Source organism: Wyeomyia smithii, chromosome 1 (assembly GCF_029784165.1).
Source record: "Wyeomyia smithii strain HCP4-BCI-WySm-NY-G18 chromosome 1, ASM2978416v1, whole genome shotgun sequence".
Lineage (NCBI taxonomy): Eukaryota > Metazoa > Arthropoda > Insecta > Diptera > Culicidae > Wyeomyia > Wyeomyia smithii.
In genome coordinates this window covers 133,161,339-133,181,371 of record NC_073694.1, presented here as the reverse complement: position 1 = coordinate 133,181,371, position 20,033 = coordinate 133,161,339, and the positions used below count along the sequence as shown (strand labels likewise).

At 34.0% G+C, this 20,033-nt stretch overlaps 1 protein-coding gene and 1 long non-coding RNA gene across 3 annotated transcripts in view; one reads left to right on the top strand and one right to left on the bottom strand.

Annotated features, from left to right (window-relative positions):
* Positions 1–236: 236 nt before the first annotated feature.
* Positions 237–1,612, bottom strand: LOC129717657 (uncharacterized). The gene is made up of 3 exons (XR_008726721.1): positions 1,318–1,612; positions 868–1,249; positions 237–807 (listed from the first exon to the last, which is right to left on the bottom strand). It is a non-coding gene; the product is annotated as an uncharacterized LOC129717657 (long non-coding RNA).
* A 1,159-nt stretch (positions 1,613–2,771) lies between these two features.
* The window catches only part of LOC129719734 (protogenin), a 77,831-nt gene continuing 60,569 nt past the window's right edge, over positions 2,772–20,033 (top strand). For both annotated transcript variants that reach the window (XM_055671140.1, XM_055671134.1), the window contains exon 1: positions 2,772–3,875. In XM_055671140.1, the coding sequence (XP_055527115.1) occupies positions 3,800–3,875 (76 nt within the window). In that variant the 5' untranslated portion in view covers positions 2,772–3,799. The remainder of the gene's footprint in view (positions 3,876–20,033) is intronic.

Sequence of the window (20,033 nt, the reverse complement as noted above, 5' to 3'; positions counted from 1 at the left end):
ATTTGCCCTCGTCTATAGTCTCTTTGTAGCTACTGCCTAAATTAAGATATATTAGTGCAACTTGATACAAAAGGCAGCTTCAAAACAATTCAATTTCATTCTTATTTTAGATACGGCAGCAAATGAAACCGCATAGCTGCACATAGCTTCTGCTGTTGTTCATTGTTGTTACCGGTGCCGACTATAGAGGTAAACGTCATCTGGAGCAGAAAGACCATTAAATTAATTAACCCCAATTGAGTGTATTTCCAAACCTATTCCAAGAGATACAGTGACATAAGACAGGCTGTCGTATTCTACGTTAACTTTGCGGTCGTGTCTTATAAACAACCTCTTCAACTTTTTTTTCTATTAACGCGTTAAAAAACGTAATCCCTGTAAAGAATCGCGTGAATTCGAAACCCCCTTGAAAAACCTCATAAAAATCACAGGGGGGTTGTGTGCAAATCCACGACCGCAAGGTTGAAGTAGAATACTTTTACGGAAATGATAACCCGGCTGCTTGCGTGTCAGCCATTTTCTCTAGTAAATAAACGCTGACTTATCAGATCAATCGAATTTTGCGCTTCAACAAGGATTGACCATTTTCAATAATATAGTAAGTTGCTTGTCATGATTGGGGCTTGACAATTTTTATGCAGATAATGAAAATTTTTTGGATATCGTGCTCATGACTGAAGGAAAAGATAATTAAGTACGTTCTGAGACACGGAGATTAGGTAAAATTTATAACTTTTACAAATTTAAAAATGTAAATTAACTCAAGAGTAAATATTAACTCTTCAATCATCAGGTTTTTATTTCATTCTGAAAAGGATAAAATAAACAGTTAAAAGCTGATTTAACACTCAAAACTATACGGCTCACGTGTTGTCAAAATGAGTCAACTTTTCATTGAATGCATTTACTGTTGCAAGGTATATGATTCTGTCGACCGTGCTTGGGAAGCAATCATATTACGACCAATCAGAGGTCGAATTTTTCGTTTTGACAAGGCTTGATTAATTTCAATAGTACAATAGTTTGATTAATAAAACTACAATTATCTTCATTCGGGAAAAATCTTAGAAGATTTTACAATCTATTGCTGCAAGAACGAAGGAAATCCATCGAATACTAACCGATTTATTAGCATTTGAAATTGGACACATTTTTCACTTTTTTCGGTTTTAGATTTTCATTTTACATCCCTATGTAGCCGAACTTCCTGAGAGAAGTATTCTACTTCAAAATCTGCGTGAAACACGGACTGTACTTGAAAATAAAAAAAAATCATGTTTATTTTTCTTTTCTCCGTGTATAACAGGGGGGATTTACTGCTGTCAAAATTCATATATGTGTGCGTTATCGCAGATCAACTCTGGTCCATGAAGTTTGTTGGTCCATGACGTTTAAAAGATTTCCTGTGTGGCGAGGAAAGTTCATGATTTTCAGCTAGTTGCAGGCTGCTGCCACCAAATTTCACTACGCAACGCAGTATGAATAAAAGTTTTCCGCGATTTCTAGAGTTTTGTTAAAAAAGAACGTTACAATTCTACTGAATTTTACTCCAATCAGAACGACAAAAACCAAAACAACCGGACGCCTTGTTGCCAAATATGCTGGTCACGGTTACACGATATTTGACAGATAGATTCCCCCTGGTGTATAAGGCCCAAGTATGATGACAGTTCTACAAGGTATGCTACATTTTTGTCTATCCACGCACACAAACAAATCTCGTTATAAAAAATTTCGCGTTTTGTATGAAATTCAGAACATTTTTGGAAATTTCTCGTTTCATATTGTTTTATATCTGATTTTTTTGGTTGGAGAGTGAATCTCCAGTTGAAACACACTAGAAATTGATATTAATTTAGATTTAGTGTTTTAAATTGTGACAATATGTCGAAATAAAATATATAAAAATGCTATATTTCTAATAGTTGGAGCATAATCTTAGTCATTATCATAGCTCATGACTTTTGTCACTATATGAAACATAAGCGACTCTATTTAGAAGCGCAATTAGAGTACAAGAAAAAAACGAAAAGTGCAAAAAGGTTACCGGCAAATTGATGAAAAACAGCATATTTTACCTTAACCGCAGCATGTTTACGTATTCCCCACAAATAAAACATGTTTCAACATCATTTCTATAACTTTTCAGGAAAGTATGTTTTATAAGTTTAGTTTAAAATGCAAAATCATTTCATATTTCATACAAAATTGGAAAAAGTTCATAACGATCACTAATACTAATGCATCGACGTGAATAGCATACCTTGTAGAACTGTCATCATACTTGGGTATAAGGCAATCCACGAGACAGTTGCGATCAGCTGATTTCAGTCTGTTTTCAACTTATGAATGACAGCTTTACGTATGTTCGATCGGTCGCAACTCGGATGCAACCCGGATCCAGAAGCGTGAAAAACAAATGTTATCCGATCGGTGGCTAGTATTGCGGGTGCCAATCCTAAATACAACAATAACAAATCACTTTTGATATTATTGCCGACATTAAAAGATTTCGGTTTTGGTCGTGTTTTGGTTTGGCAGCTTGAAAAGCAGCAACAATAACAAACGTACAAGCATTGAAACGTCACCCGTGGATTGCCTTATTAATTTCGCGCCACCTATGAACTATTTCTTACTTTACGCTTACTGCGACGCTTTATAAAATCCAAAGCGTTGATTCGATAAAATAAATGTACCACTACACGCGTTCACAATTACTATACACAAAAGTGCAATTATCGTTACACAACCAACACATCGTTAAACGATCTTCAGTTTTCGGTCGGTCGCCTTGGTGTTGAGACGTAATTTACTCGTTTATGAATGGCGAAGGAGTACTCCCGGAAAACATTATAATGGATGGATACAATATAATAGCGAACTAATACAATTTATCAATGTCTTTTGAAAACAGCGGTGAATTGCATCAATAAACACAATGTACCGGTGTAGTTGAAAAAAGAAAATCGATATTTTCGGTTCCATACTTCGAAAAGCAGAAAGGATTGGATATAGATTTTTGCAAACAACCTCAAATGCTGATTCGATACGATTGTAGTGGTCTCTGGAATATCTTTGCACCCGGTACAGAGGAACTAATGAAGCAGGAATTTCGTAGCACAGATACGCTCTCTTTCAATAGAAGATGCTGCAAGTTTAGTAGTTGTTAGATGATAATAAGTTTGCGCTTAGAAAAGGAGAGCAATCAGCAGTGTGTCGCACAAGTGTTTGAAATCTAAATTGATAGAAATAGTCGGCAGAAGTGCTAAAATTTGTGTTGTAAATATGAATGTGTGTATCCAGAAAAATTGATATATAGTATTTGCTGATCAAATTTCTGTTTTGTGCTAAGTGTTCCGGGTTTCTATCCACTCATTGTATTTCCTGTTAATGTGCAAAAATTTTCGCGGTGAGAGAATTCCGGCCCAAAAAATTATAAAAACGAATCCACCTTGCCAGCGATAAATGTGATTCGTTACTAAGAAGAGAGTGAGTGAAAGGGTACATGAGGCGCATAGTTATAATTTCAATTTTATGAAATATTTGACCGAAAAATAGTTACATGAAAATCGATAGTATAATACGATTGTGAATATGCCCCATCGAACTTGCGCGATAACTATGATATTGAGTAATAGAAGCGAAGAAGCTGCAAATTTTTGCGCTTAAAGCAGCAAAAATAGAGGGTTCACAAAACTGAAAAGTGAAACTCAGCTACCTCCCATGCGCTAACTTTCCCAGAAGGTGGAAAGTATCGCCAAAACTTCAGATCGCGAACCACAGATGGTTATATGTTTATATGGCGCTGCTAGTTCGATATCTCCTTCTATTTGCGTTAATACTTCAATTGCTCAACGGGTTCACGACAGTTTTAGGTAAGTGCAAGAATTATCACCTGAATATGCTAAAGATACGATAGTACTTTAGATTTAAGGTCAATATCGTATTAGTTGCATATGTACGTTATGATAGTATAAGTATCGAAGACGAATATTTTGTTAGTTTGGAAATGTAACTATCTTTCATTTAGTTTGTGTTGATATTTACCGACACACTACTATGAAACACATTTTGATTTGTTTTCGTACGTGTTTTTCTTGTCAAAACAATCAAAATGGCGAACGAATATTAAGATTTTGATTGAAGGTAGAGGGGCACCAGAGCGAATGCGCCAAGCCGTGTGTTAGAAAAAGGTATCTATGTGTGTAATGTTATTCGGTATCTTCGGCATCCACCCGGAATGATCAAGTCGGCAGATAGAATGAAGCAAAACGAAAGCAAGCGAGAAATAGTAATTATATACAAAATATATCCTCTGTAGTTGTAAACTCTGTAATATGGAATGCACGAGTGGATTGCAAAATAGTAGAGGGCAACTGATTTTATTTTCAGATCTGTTCGTATCAAGTTTTTTTTAAACATACAATCTAATGAAGATAAAGAATTTATTTCGATATTTGCTCAGTGTTAGAAGCCTTATTGAATGAAGAGTACCTATATTAAAAACATATAAAGAAAGTACAAAAAATAAACACAAAACATTGTTTTCATTATCTATATGTGACAGTTGTTTAATGCACAATACTTTCTGATTTCCAAAATTATACATGTTCGAAATTGAATCAAGCAGTTTTCTAGTAAATACTTTCAATGACTGTGCACAGGGTGGTTGGTTCCTTGTTGGGAATATTTTAGGGGCTAATAGAGGGCCACATCTGATGGAAAAATCTACTCATATTTTCTAACGTTAATCTACTTACAGTTTTTCAACCTAACCTTCAAGTTTCTTGAATACTATTCTTAAAAGTGGCTCTAACATTAAATGTATACAACTTAGAGCAATTCTATCAAAGTCATTTGAAGGCTGAGAAAATTTCCTACGAGATAATGCCCATAGATGTTGACATTTTTAGCATCTAAACGGTTTGTTCGATGGGTATACTGTCTCTTCTAGAGAAGCTGTATATATATATATATATATATATATATATATATATATATATATATATATATATATATATATATATATATATATATATATATATATATATATATATATATATATATATATATATATATATATATATATATATATATATATATATATATATATATATATATATATGTATATATACAGTCATGGAGAAAATAATAAATACACTTGCAGTGTTGGACAATTTTTCGTATTTGCGCACTGATTTTAATTGTTGTATGATGTTATGTTACGTCATTATGATCCGCAGACACTCGTTTTAAAAGTGGCACGGAGAAATGACCGGAGAAATTTCTTTGTCGGTGATTCTAAATAATTTTTGCGTGAGTTAGTGTTTTTAAAGTGGCGACAAAAATAAATACACAATTGGAATATAGATACAAAACAATCCAAATTAGCTTCATTTCTCTACATATCGTTAGCAAAGTTATCTTTAACGTTACAAAACTCACTTCCAAAATTTTGTGGCTTGTCCTTTGTTTTGTAAAGCCATATTCAATCTTCCGGGTATGTTTACCACCAGGTTTTCACGAGTAGAAGCTGAACTAGCATTTCACGCTGCCTGTCCGACGTTCCATAAGTCTGTTTTATTCTTTGGATGATGCTTTTCAACCTAGACTTTCCAAATCTTCAATAGAATTTCTAAAGGATTTAAATAAAAGGTCTGCGCTGGTCAAACTAATAATTCTATGTTTTCGTTTAATAATCATCTTCGTGTTTTCAATGCTGTATGTTTAGGACCGTTACTCTCCAACGAAGAAGCATGTTTTCTTTGGGATACGGAAGCATCGCGCTACGTAAAATATCTACACAGTCGTTAGTATTCATAGTCTATGTTATAAAATCAATGGGTTCCATACCAGCATCAGAAAAGAGTATTACACCGTTTTGTGGTCACTTCCAAATTTTACTACTTTCGTGGTTGATTGTGCGTTGAAGGCAGTATTCACCGGTCTTCTCACCAGCTGCTGACCGTTTGAACCAAAAAGGTTAAATTTCGACTCATCCGACCAAAACACGATGTGCCATTTAGTTGTATCCTAGTCTAAAAACTTTTTAGAAAATTCAGTTCTTACCAAAATATGTCGCTTTTGAAATAGAATAAAGTTTCCTGTGTACCTAGGTGGTCGATTTTGCTTCCATATGCCGAAGAAAACATGACACTTTGCTGGATCTCTATGCAGTATAAAGATCCCAAACATACAGTATTGAAAACACGAAGATGATTTTCAAACGAAAATATAAAATTATTAGTTTGACCAGCGCAGACTCCTAATTTAAATCCTTTAGAAATTCTATGGAAGATTGGGAAAGTCTAGGTTGCAAAGCATCATCCAAAGAATAAAACAGACTTATGGAACGTCGGACAGGCACCGTGAAATGCTAGTTCAGCTTTTACTCGTGAAAACATACCCGGAAGATTGAATATGGTTTTGCAAAACAAAAAAACAGGCCACAAAATTTTGAAAGTGAGTTTTGTAACGTTAAAGGTAACTTTGCCAGCGATATGTAGAGAAATAAAGCTAATTTGGATTGTTTTGTATATACTTTTCAATAGTGTATGTATTTTTGTCGCCACTTTAAAAACACTAACTCACGCAAAAATTATTCAGAATCACCGACAAAGAAATTTCTCCGGTCATTTCTCCGTGCCTCTTTAAAAAGAGAGTCTGCGGATTATATATATATATATATATATATATATATATATATATATATATATATATATATATATATATATATATATATATATATATATATATATATATATATATATATATATATATATATATATATATATATATATATATATATATATATATATATATATATATATATATATATATATATATATATGGGTCATTCCATACGAAGTGAGAATAAAGTTGGACACGACCATCATGGATTTGGCTCAAAGCTGGGGGAATTATACATCTAGGTTCACTATGAAAAAATCCCAATTTTAGTGTCGATTGGAATACTCCCCGCTCTGTGGGACCCCCCTCTTTGTAACAAAGGCAATTTTTGTTCAAAATTCCGTTTTCCTTTTTCTTACAATTCATAGATGTAGGACGTCCGCAAAATACTGATAGATGATTTTTAAAGACAATAAGCCAAGGAATCCAAAAAAAATAATTTTTGACTGGAAGTGTTGCCAGATAGATTATTTTTGTATTTGAAAACTAAATTTACATTTTTTGGCAAATGCAGCCATTTTTATTTTAAATTTGATAATTTCATCGTGTTCCTTGGAAAATTTCACGTAAGAAACAACTATCATCCCGAGGTAATATGAGCCAATCTCGAGATATAACATTTTTACGAAAATAGTTGTAAATTTCGTAATTAATTTATTTTATAGTTTATAGCCGTAAGACACCAGAAAAATAGTGATGAGTGAATTTTGAAGAAAATAAACCAAGGAATCCAGAAAAAATATTATTTTTGAACGGAAGTGTTGCCAGATTGTTTTTCTATTTTAAATTAAATTTGCATTTTTCGGCAAATGTAGCTGAGTTTATTTTAAATTTGAAGGTTTCATCGTGTTTCTCGGAAAATTTGACATAAGAAACACTTATCTCCCCGTGGTAATATGAGCCAATCTCGAGATATAGCATTTTTACAAAAAAATGGTTTTAAATTTCGTAATTAGTTTTTCGTGTATTTAAGAGTTTTACGTTTCAAAATTTCAGTTGTCAATCTGTAACCGAAATTTAGAGGTCCGGCTATACGGCATAACCCGTGGGCGAATTCAATCATTTATAAAGCATTCATTAGCAGGTACCAATGATGATTAGAATACCCCGTGGTTATTTAGATAATAGAACTTTTATCATTAATAATGATGCTTACTGTAAAATATTACAATACAATAATAATTTTCGATTTTTTATAGCGGAGCATTCAATCATGCTTGTCTAAAAGGTGACAGTTGCTATACCGTTCCCTTATTACAACGCATTAGTTACTAATGCTATGTTCACATCTTTCTATTTATATAATGGAGCCAGTTAGGCGTCAGTGCCTACGAAAACAACAACACATATTTATGTATCATTATGTAAACCAGACATGGGAAGTGGTTTTCCAAATTTAATACTCGGTTAAATGAAATTGTCTGTAACATATTTGTCAAACACATGAGAATCCGCGAAAGAGAATTTTAATTACCAATGTTCGTCTATTTCATTCGCATAAATGAAATCATATTAATATTATGATCGTGCAGAGCATACCATTACTTTAGTATTTAACTGCTGTAACAAACTTTTCCATATATGTAACGTATGTAAAAAGAAATTGTCTTCGTGACTTTGTTAACAAAATAGCTGCACAGAAATGCACACTAGTCCGACGATAATAATCGAGTACGATGCTACAGCATCGTTTCGAACTCCTACGCTTTTACGTTTCATATAGGAAAATGTTTAACCTACTTTGGGTTCCACCCTGGGCTCGCCGTTATAAATGAGCGTTTTTCTCAAATCAAGCGTGGGCCAGAAAAGGCCCAAAGGTAGCGTATTTACGAAAGTTTCTTTTCTGGTACTTTAGCCGTTGATGCTGTCAAGGCAACTGGTATAATTACTCGAGTCTTACGATTTGACATCACTGATTATGTGGGCGTTACACAAATCTGTCTTGGTTGGTGTCTAAAAGCATTTGGAATATTAAAGCTGCATAAGCAGATCAACCCGATATCGCAACTGTAAACAAAATAGAAAGTCACAATGATCGTCACAGATTCGTCATGGTTTATATTTGAATAACAAAGTATGGCGACCTTCGTTACTAAAGTATGTTGTCAATTGCAATTATCATAATTTTCATCAAGACCATTACTTTTCAAAAATTTGTATTCGATTGAACAATCATCTATTCTTGAAACAGTTATAACTAGAAAACAACCAATCCGGTTTATAGACGTAGTTTAAAATACTGTAATATTCGTTAATATGGAATTGCTTGTCAGTCAAATAAAAAAAAGACACCAAATCCTAAAACAAAAACCCCAAATTCCACGAGCGTTTATTTTCCCTAAAGCTTACAGGTTATTGCCTTAATGTAACGAATTAGGCTTAAATTGCTTTCCCTTTTCTTTGGTGACCGCTCGAAGACGTTTATGAAATGCATTTCAGCTGACACGTACGATTTTTTGAGGCATACTGTTTTAAATATTAATGAAATGTTGCTTGAAATGCCGCCTTATCTTCAAGGATATCAGAAAGTTTTAATGCACTTACACGGTCATTATGCTGGTTGTGAGACAAAAATATTCTCTTTTTGAAAAAAGGTATTTCCTTATCACTTGCGTACCTTACCCCTTCGGAGCCGAAAAATTGAAAAAAATTTACCTGCCATTCCGCAAGATCCGAACCGATTTTCTAACCTTTTTCAAAAGATCATAAATTTATCATAGTTTTTGGGACAGTAATATCTTTACAAGAAATGAAAATATCAAACCAATACATTCTACAAAAATTCAAGGTTTAGCAGAATGAACAAAATCTTATAAAATCTTGAATTGTTTCGACGATTACAGAAAAAGTTATGAACAAAAAACTCTTTTGAGGGGTGTTTTCCTTTCATTCAGTACTCGGTTGGATACAACTAGAAACAGTTGAGCTCTTTTGAGTAATGCAGCTCTTTTGACAAACCTTCGAATGCATACAGTCTGGTTTGCTACTATCTGCAAACTTCGGAGAAATATAGACTCAAAATATGGTTATTTTCAGCAAAAAACTAGAAATATCTTTTAAAATATCAAACCAATATAGGTTTGGCAGAATGAACAAAATCTTAGAACATCTCGAATTGTTTCGACGATTGCAGGAAAAGTTATAGAAGAAAAACTAATTTTGAGGAGTGTTCCTCGTAAAACTCTGTTTGGTCATATCAGACGTACAGATAGAAGATTACAGTGTTCAGCACTTCTTTTTCTTATAGATTTTCCTACAACTTTGCTGAAGAAAGCAATGTGGTATTTTGAAAATTAGAAAAAATAGTTTTTATATCTAACTACTAGGGGGATTGATAAAAAAACCGAAAACGCCAAAAGAAAGGCCTTGTTATATGGAATAAACTTGCTGAAAACACTGGGTACATAAAATCAATATTTCACTGTCAAATCTAAATCGATCACGATTTTTCGAGTTTAGACCACTGTGCAGTGGCGTCGGGTCCACCTGTGCAACATGTGCACTGCCTAGGTACCCTATTCCATTATATCCGGGCATATGCAATCATCGAAATATGATAACCTATAAAAACACACTAGCAAAACCCAGCAAAACTAGCAATTCAAAGCATCAAACACTTTGGTTTAATTGTCATCTTTCATTTGAGGAAAAAGAACTTAAATGTTTGGTGCACATGTAACGAAATCCACGACGCCTCTGAATCCTACTATAAATAATCGAATCTAGAATGATATTTTATCGAAGGATATATAATCGAGTCCAACCTAAATATGAGTGTGACGATTATACCACGATAAAAAAAATTATGTTTTACATGTTCGGTATAGTTTCACTGTTGGCTAACAAAAAGTTTGTTATTTAGAGTGATAAATAAATCCAGCAATACACCTTGATAATGTATTTTCTGAAAATTGAAGTGTACAAATAATAAGTTTGAATGACAAAGGCTGGGTCTCACTGCTAGGTGAATTAATTTGGGTTTTAAATTTATTATTAATATTATACGTTTAAAGTTATACCCTTAAAGTTTTTTGAGGTTTTTTCTTTGTTTGTTAGGGAATTAGAATTACGTTGTCCATTGATGTGAACTTTTGTAATAATTTTTGAGGTTAGTTTGAGATTAATTTTTGATAGCAGCTTTCGTCCTTCTCCTCATATTCAATTTTTAGGTGTTTCCTGTTTTCCTGAGAACCATATTGACTTAGGCGACATCCATAAATTACGTAAGGCAAAAAAAAGATTTTTGGACTCCACCCCCTCATATGTAACGAAACATAACGCCAACATCTACCCCCACCCCTCCCCCTCATAAAAATTACGTAACGCTGCAAAGGGATTTCTTTGATAAAAATGCTCGTTTTTGGAGATTCACTCCAGAGATTTTTCGTTACGTAACGCTGAACTTACCTCCCCTCACCCCTGTGTAACAAATCGTAACGCTCAAGGATACCCCCCTATGAGCGTTACGTAATCTATGGATACCGACTTACTGTTAAATCCTTTTTGTTTTTCAATTTTTGTTTTAGTCATATCATGGTTTCATGAATTTTGTGCTATGTTTCTGTTTTTATTTTCTGTTTGGACTTAAATTTTGTTTTGCTTGAAGTCATTTTAAAGTAGATATTGGAGTCTATTGTGTTGTTTTTCTCGCGTTTAAAAGTGTTTTCAATCATACAATTCATGGCTATCCTGGTCCAGGTAGTTTTATGTTGAAGTTTATTTTTTGTTATTCTCTTGCTGACATTTTTTATGTTTAATCACTGAATAAACCACAGAAGCAAACGTTTTTCAATTTTCCTTTGAAAAATACTATAAGGTATACAAGCCTAGGGTTGTATGAAATGATGACGTGGGACTAAACACTGTAATTAGAGGGAAACTAAATGTTGTTTCCAAGGCATAATGATGTCAACAAAGCACAAGCATATCGTTGTTCTTAAAGAAGCACCAAGAATTTCTCGAAATGCTACTAAATCAAAATTAACTATATTCCACAATAATCAAATGCAACAATACCTACGTTATCATAATGAATGGTTTTGTCTTATTTAACCCTGATCGAAACAAATTTATTATATGATCTTACTATGAAAATAATTTCGAAGCCTCTACATAGGTTCACTAATAGGAAAACTTAAATAAGATACGTTGTAAGTTACAACGAGATTAAAGTTTAAAATGATTTATTTTTGTTTTCTGCTTCACAAGTTCTTTATTCATTTGTCAACAATTACATTCAAGACAGCTAATATACGTAGGTATTTTATTAGATAAGCTTGAATAAATCTTAGTAAATGGACAAAAAATTTACAAGCATTCGCCGGCTCTTATTCTTCTATAAATTAGTATTTTCGGGAATTTACTCTTCCGATATTATGCCGGTCACGATTATTTAGTGAGCATCGAAGATAACATGAAACAAAAATAACTTAGTTATAACTTATAAACGTTGAAAAAATGTTCAATTCTTGTTGAGTAATTTATGGTTTTTATGGTAACCATATTCATAAGATAAACTTTCAATTACCATCAGCAGCAGCATTGCAGTTTTTCCTTGAATGCACGCGAATAGAAGTCGTGTATCGCTGCAATGGTAGACGACGAGAGACAAGCGGCGCCTCTGCTCCCCATATACCAGTACGGTACGGTACTGTAGCTTCAAGACATCAGTTTTTATAACGCTCTAACAGCAGGTTCAGAAATTGATCAATAAAAGGGGTTGTTTCAAACTTTTCGAAAAACTTTTACCTTCGAGACATCAAATTAGTTAAGGTTTATGGAAGCAAACATAAATTGACCTATTGGGACGAGGAGACTCAATTATTTTTTTATATTAGTACAGAGAATGTTACAAGGAATGGTTGGTGTCTATTCATGTCGTCTGTGCTACGAATGCTCGCATGTGATTAGTTTGACATAAGTCTTATTCAAAGTATTGTAGTTACTTGAAAAATAATTTTTAAAGATTGTTTTCCAATTGCATATGCTGTATATGCTATTAGAGTTATAATAGTTTATTATAGCTATATAATTCTAATAGTAATTTTTAATCACGAAACCCTTAGTGAAAATCAGTCTACCTAAGCTAAACTAAGAGAGTCCTGTAGAAATTACGCGTGCAAGCATGTGAAAATTTATATCCCAATTAAAGTTAATCGGGATTTTAAAAATATTCCGGCATATAGGAAAATATATCTTCATGATTAGAAAAATGAGATATTTTGAAAATTCAACTGCTTCAACTTTGGAAAAATAAATGCCAACGTAAATACTCTGCATGACATTACGGGATACTAATAGTTAGGGATGGGCGATACTAGCATCGATACCAACGGTATCGATACTAGGGGTCGCAGCATCGAGTATTTTGGCGTCGATACTCACCGCGAGAGATGAGTACCGGTTTCGATACTTGCTAAGCGATACTTGCAGTATCGCTGGATTTTTATTTTCACCATCAACTGCCTTTTTCCAGAGATACCAGATGTGCAGATTTGTCTGCAAAACGCAGATTTTTAGAGTTTGTTTGCAGCTTTCAGTTGACTGGCAGACATTTGCAGTTTTTTGGAAAAAAATGTAAGTCTTATACCGATACTATCGAAGTATTAGTATTGATACTCGTTCAGCCGATACTAATAGTAGTTTTTGTCTAATAACTCAGAAAAATTCAAAATTTAAAAATTGATCTTTTAATTTTCTTGTAATGTCACACTGATACACTCTATTCAATGAAAAACATTCATCAAAACTTTTAAACGAAATAACTCAATACTTTCCTTGCTATAAAACTGTACTGGCAGTACTTATATTATGGTTGCTTCTAGTTTCCAAAATAAAGGCAAAGCCATAGTGGAGCATATTAATGCTATTCAGCTACCAACAGGAAATGCATGGCAACAAAAAAATCTTGTGACATAAGCAATTCATTCCGCTACGTTGTAGGTTCAAATCCATTATCACTAAGTAAGTTGAATTATTCGACGGCGAAATGCCACCGATGCGTATGTGAACTGAACGGTATACAATGAGCTGTGTAATTCTATATGCTTTCAAATATGAACCCTTATAAAATGTTGTAGTTTTCGTGTATAGATCGAGACTCGTTTTTTGAAATAACAGCCTAGTCAATTACTTCTATGCATTTTATTTTATCGATGAAAATGCAGAAAAATTAACAAGTTGCGTTGTGGGTTATTGCAATTCTTATTGTTGATCCTTAATAGTACCAATAGTAAGTTGAATTATTCGACGGCGAAATGCCACCGATGCGTATGTGAACTGAACGGTATACAATGAGCTGTGTAATTCTATATGCTTTCAAATATGAACCCTTATAAAATGTTGTAGTTTTCGTGTATAGATCGAGACTCGTTTTTTGAAATAACAGCCTAGTCAATTACTTCTATGCATTTTATTTTATCGATGAAAATGCAGAAAAATTAACAAGTTGCGTTGTGGGTTATTGCAATTCTTATTGTTGATCCTTAATAGTACCAATTTGCTTCATTGCATTTTACAAATACACTAAATATTTTTTCCAATATTTAGTATTTGTTTTCGACCATGGGAGACACAGGTATTTGGACCATTCTGATCCAAGTGTTGTTTTCCAAAAGAGTCTATATGTTCAAGCTTCGCGATCCTTTTCGCTAAGTACAACGATCTTTACGGCCCCATAAAAAATTCAGTAACATGTTTGAAATACGAGGCTGTGTTTGTTAGTCTTATCGTCCTGCACTTCTAGTTTATTACATGTTTTAGTCTTAATTTGCACAAGGGTTAGAAATTTTTGCTGGTACGAGGAAATGCTTGCCAACATTATGTTATGAATATATATTATGAATATACATTATGAAAAGTGATCTTCACATAAATGAAAAGTGATATCTTCATTATGATTGAAGCATTAAGGGGTTATATACCTTTTTGGTTGAGAAAAATGAGGGAAGTTTGAATTTATTTTTAAGTGCATAGCACCATTTTCATTGCATCAAAGTGGTATTTTTCTGAAAGTACAGTTTATCAACAACAAAAACATACGTTTGATTTTGAAATATACCAATTATTACTGGAGTAATGGCCGTTTCCCCGAAACGCTATTTTTTTACAGAGGCTTGCGGTGATCCTGATAGAGACTCAGCGGGTCAACCGAAATCAAATAACTCATATTATTTCATTAGTTTAGAAGTGTGCCGGGTCCTTGAACGATCACTTTTATGAGTATTTTGTTTTCAGTGCAAACGGGAACGGTTTTCCCAAAAAATGCACGTTTTGAGCGCTAAAAATTGCATTAAATTTTTTTTGCGGCAAAGCAGCGTTGCCATTGTGCCAGATAAATCTGGATTTTGCCAGATTTCTGTTTGCGCGCCAGACAAACAGATAAACCTCAGAATCTGCCAGATATTTGTAAATGAGCCAGATATTTGACAGATTTCATCCGCGTCGTCTCGCAAAAAGGTCATTACTGCGAGATGGGCCGTGCCTGGCCTTAACCTACCTACACCCGGCGAGAGCAAAAAAAAAAGGTCATCACTTTCAATTCTGCCAGGAATTTTATCCAAAAATGAGTGACAGATTTTTGCCAGACTTTTTATTTTCGTTTTGCCAGATTTTATTCAAAACTTACTGGCAACGCTGCGGCAAAGTGTAACTGTATGTTTCAAAAAGCGATCGTTCAAGGACCGGCGAATTTAATAACGAAAATTAAAAAAAAAAAAGATGAAGGAAATCGGTTCAGTAATTTTCCCGCAACCAGGATCACGGCAAAGTCATTTTTCGGAAAACACTATTCCGAGATAATCGCGTGTAAAGTTTCAAGTTTAGCTTATGCGGCCGTGGCGAGGCGCGCTGCAAATCGCTCTAACTTTCTTCCTATTGCTCAAATCTTTATGAAAATTTGTGAAAATGTTCTCAAGATGTTGTATTTGAAGATAATACAATAAAAATTTTTTCGATCTTTGAAAACTAAAAAGGTATATAACCCCTTAAAGCTCAACTACTCAATACAGAAGTTGTATGAATAGCTGTTAAACTTTCGGTGTCACCTAAGATCGCTTGGATGCCCAGGAATATACATCATGAAATGTTTGCAAAATCACAACTAAGTTTTGATTTATGTGTTGAATTTTATTAAGCGTCAGGCCTAACAAGCCAGTCGTCGTAGGTTTAAGTCTCGGCTCGGGAGAGACTGTTAGTGTCAGTAGGATCGTAGCGCTAGCCTCGCAATTGTCCTGTACACTTAACAGTTGGCTGCGAAGTCTGTGTATAATAAACAGAAGGTCGAGTTCCGATACGGAATGTAGCACCAAGGCTTTGCTTTGCTTTGCTTTGCTTTTGACGAGTGCTGCAATTAACACACAGAGAATTCCCAGAATACCTATAACTCGGTAATAAAATCGTGAGCGGATACGTTTCTGCAATACTGATAGACTGTGCAACTCACTCATGAAAATCTTCCTCGTTGATTTCTCAAGAAACCAAATGCAAGAATCTTTAGGTTTCATTTTGAGAAGTTTTTCAGATTCGTATACAATAAGGTCTTTTTTTGGCCGGCTCCTTTCCTCCATTACTCAAAAATGGTTCAAGATATCGATCTCATTTCAATCACGTTTTCCGTTCTACGCCACGAGCGATCACATATCAGTTTTCAAAAAAATTCACAATTTTTGGTGTGAATACTCAAAATTTCATATTCAAAACTATCATATTCAAACGAGGTTCAAACATTTCAGGACGATTTTCTTCGTTATATTCGCAACTCGAAAAAATCTTTTTTTTACGCGGGCCATACAAAATTGGAAAGCATTCCCCGCATAAAAAAGACCATTGTGCACGCTTCTGTAAACGATTCAATTTGTACTGGAAATAAGATGTCATGTGTCTTATCAATTTTCGCGTCTCTGTTAACGAGTAACATCAAACTTCAATATTTTATATTATTACTGTCCGTATTACAGAAGCTTCGACGAGCAACTCTTCTCATTTGAAATGCGTGGTCGAGTCGAGTCACCACCGTTGTTATCCATATCTGTTCCGCTACCAACTGGCATACAGACAGATTTAGAAATTTTGCTAAAAAGAAAACCTATTCAGTTATCTCAGCACAGCAGTTTTTGACGATTTACTATATCTAGGAATATTTGCAGATGGTCAAGGTTTTTATAAGAGAATTAAAGTCATTTAATATAGCTGCATTGACATACATTTTCAAACCAGCAAGATCAGAAAATCAAAGCTATCGAGGAGTTCACTGCCATTCTACGCATATTTGTCCCAAATTCAGATTCAAGCAAACGAGAAAAACGATTTTAAAGTTTTACAATACTTTTTCGTATTGCGTCAATGTGGCAAATGCAATTATGGGTTTCTCGCCTTGATCTAATTGAATGGTTTTTGATTTAGGCGTCGTACACAAATTACGTAACGCATGAGGGGGGGAGGGGGGTTGAGTCTGCGTTACTTATTGTTACGTAGGGGGGGGGGGGGGGGTAGTAGAGACAGTTACGTAACTGTGATATTTGCTCGAAATTGAAAATTTCGTACGGGGGTCAGACTGATCAGCGTTACGTAATTTTAGGGGGGGAGCCATGCCGAACGTTACCTATAGGGGGGAGGGGGTCTGAAATCTAGATTTTTAGCGTAACGTAATTTGTGTACGACACCTTATCTTATTTTTTTTGATAAAAATACCCTCTGGGACAATAATGCCAAAAAATTTTACATCCAGTAGGTAATTTCTTTGCAAATAAGTCTCATCACATGCATTCGACGTTCCCCAAAACAAAGTTCGTACTGAAAAAAACAATGCTGTCCAGTTAATTGAATAAGTATGAGATGGCCTACCATTAAAAAAAAGATTTTTTTGAAGATTGCACCATTGTACCATGTTTGAGCGTTGTTAATTTTTTACCGTTTTGGCTACAAACAAAAAAACTGCTTAAACTTTCAATTCATATGCATCTCGTGCGTTTATCTTCTTATACTCAAAAAACTAATTCATTTACAAGGTTTAAACTATTCCTAACAAAGGCATGAACGAGCAGCATTTCAATGATCAAGCAAAATGGTGAAACTCGTCTCTAATGGATAATCATAATTTGAAGCTAGATGAATTGCAAATCATATAAATACATTATATTTGCACCCGATTATCAGTTTAAAATAAATAATAATAAAGATGAATGGAATTGTTTTAAGTTGCTTTAGTAGTGTAGTATAACTGGGACCAAGCTATGAAAAAAGCTTAGTTTCAAGGGTCACATGGAAAGTATTAAGCAATATGTTACAAATATATGAAATATATTATGGTTGACCTCCCAGCTGGTCTCGAGGTACGATGCTGGCCTAACAAGCCAGTTGTCGTAGGTTCGAGTCTCGGTTCGGGAGAGACTGTTAGTGTCAGTAGGATCGTAGCGCTAGCCCCGCAATTGTCCTGTACACTTAACAGTTGGCTGCGAAGTCTGTGTATAGTAAAACAGATGGTCGAGTTCCGAATCGGAATGTAGCACCAAGGCTTTGCTTATCATGGTAAAAAATAGCATTCTCTTCATTCATGCTCCATGCATTACCATTTGATATATTTATAGTTTAACAAGAAAAAACGCTACAGAAGATGAATTTGAAACTTTAATTATATTCTAATTATACATTCATGTCATATGTTATTGATGATGTGGAGGTAAATTTATTATGTTATGTTCACTTGATATGTACCCTTAAATTTCTATGGTTGGCCACATAATTCAATATATTACAAAGTTTTGCTCACTTTTTTTGTTGGCCACCTTCTTTCAAGTATACAGCTTTTTTTTTTTTTTTTTGAATAATGTAGTTTGAATTCAAATTACCATTTCATTTTTTATATCAACAACCAGTTGTTCTACTAATCATGCTTTTTAAGTTGAGGGATATATCGAAGCGCCTGCATTTTTAAACTGACGAAAATATAGATGTCACTGTTGTTTCATCATAAAAATATTCATAGAAAGCTCCCGTAGAGCCACTTTTATTATAATGTAGTAATTTTTAATCACGTGTTGTTTTCTGAATTCGTCAACTGCGAACAAAGTCTCTGAGCTCCGGATGGAAACTGCACATCTATTACAGGTCGAACTTAATTATCCGGAACATCAAAAAAAATTTCATTCCGGATAATCGAATCACACAAAAATTACTGAAATTTTGCGATTAACGAACATAAAATAAATATTTCTTTTCTTTATTTACTTGTATGCTGTAAACAGAAGTTATTTCTGAGGCAAAAAAGGATAAAATCTTGAGAAGCAAAAAAATAAATTGGACATTGATTATTTTCACTTAATTCGAACATGTCCCAAACATGCCGGAAGTGACTTGAATGGTAACAAATATGCCAGAAGGGATGGTAAAGATAAAGTTTCGGAATAAAAATTGAAAACGGACACCAACAAAATAAAATTCCGGATAATCGAGTCTAAAATTCCGGATAATCGAATTCCGGATAATCGAGTCCGACCTGTATTTGTTTCCATTGACCTATTCTACCTTTGAGAATCCGCTTCTCATAAAACATCTCCATCAACCTAACAACAACAATGAAATAAAATTGTATGTTACAATAAAATTAACCACCACACGGAAAAAGCTTTATTCTAATAAAATCATACTATCTAAAAATTAATTATACGTTCCTGTGCCTATTCTTCCAAATCTGTTGCAACGGATATCTATAGCAAACTAAACAAATATTGACACTTTTATTATCATACATATGTTCGACTACTGACACTGAGGTATCTTCTGTGCAGATCATTACCTGTATACAGACAGTAGCATATGAGCAACACATAATAGAACAGTTTATCAAACGCTGGCAGATTCGTTTTTGCTTCCAGACAATTTGCCTTTCTAAACAATCAAATTTACCTTCAAGGACATTCGAAAGTGAGTATTCGCTAGTACAGTATTAATCAATTCATGGATCAGCAATTCAGTTAAGAGGTAGATGATCTGAGTACAGACGTTTTTGTTCATATTCAATGCATGTTTTAGTCATAGAGTCATATTTGCTCACTATTTCAAGACTTTTAAGCATGAAACAAACCAACTCAAAAACAATCCTTCTTTTCATTTCTTTTTCAATGTTTTAAACATTATTTCGGGATTATATTATAAAAAAGAACTTTTCACGTTTTTCTGTTGTTCAATTTAGAGGGCCTCCTATTTGAATGGTTTTTGAAAACGTATTTAGTTCAGTAAGTAGTTTTCCAGTATTTGGCGTATTATATATATTAGGGTGGGGCCAAGTGATCGATTTTCCAGAACCTAGTTTTTTGGTTCCTTTTGGGGCCCAAACAACCCTAAAC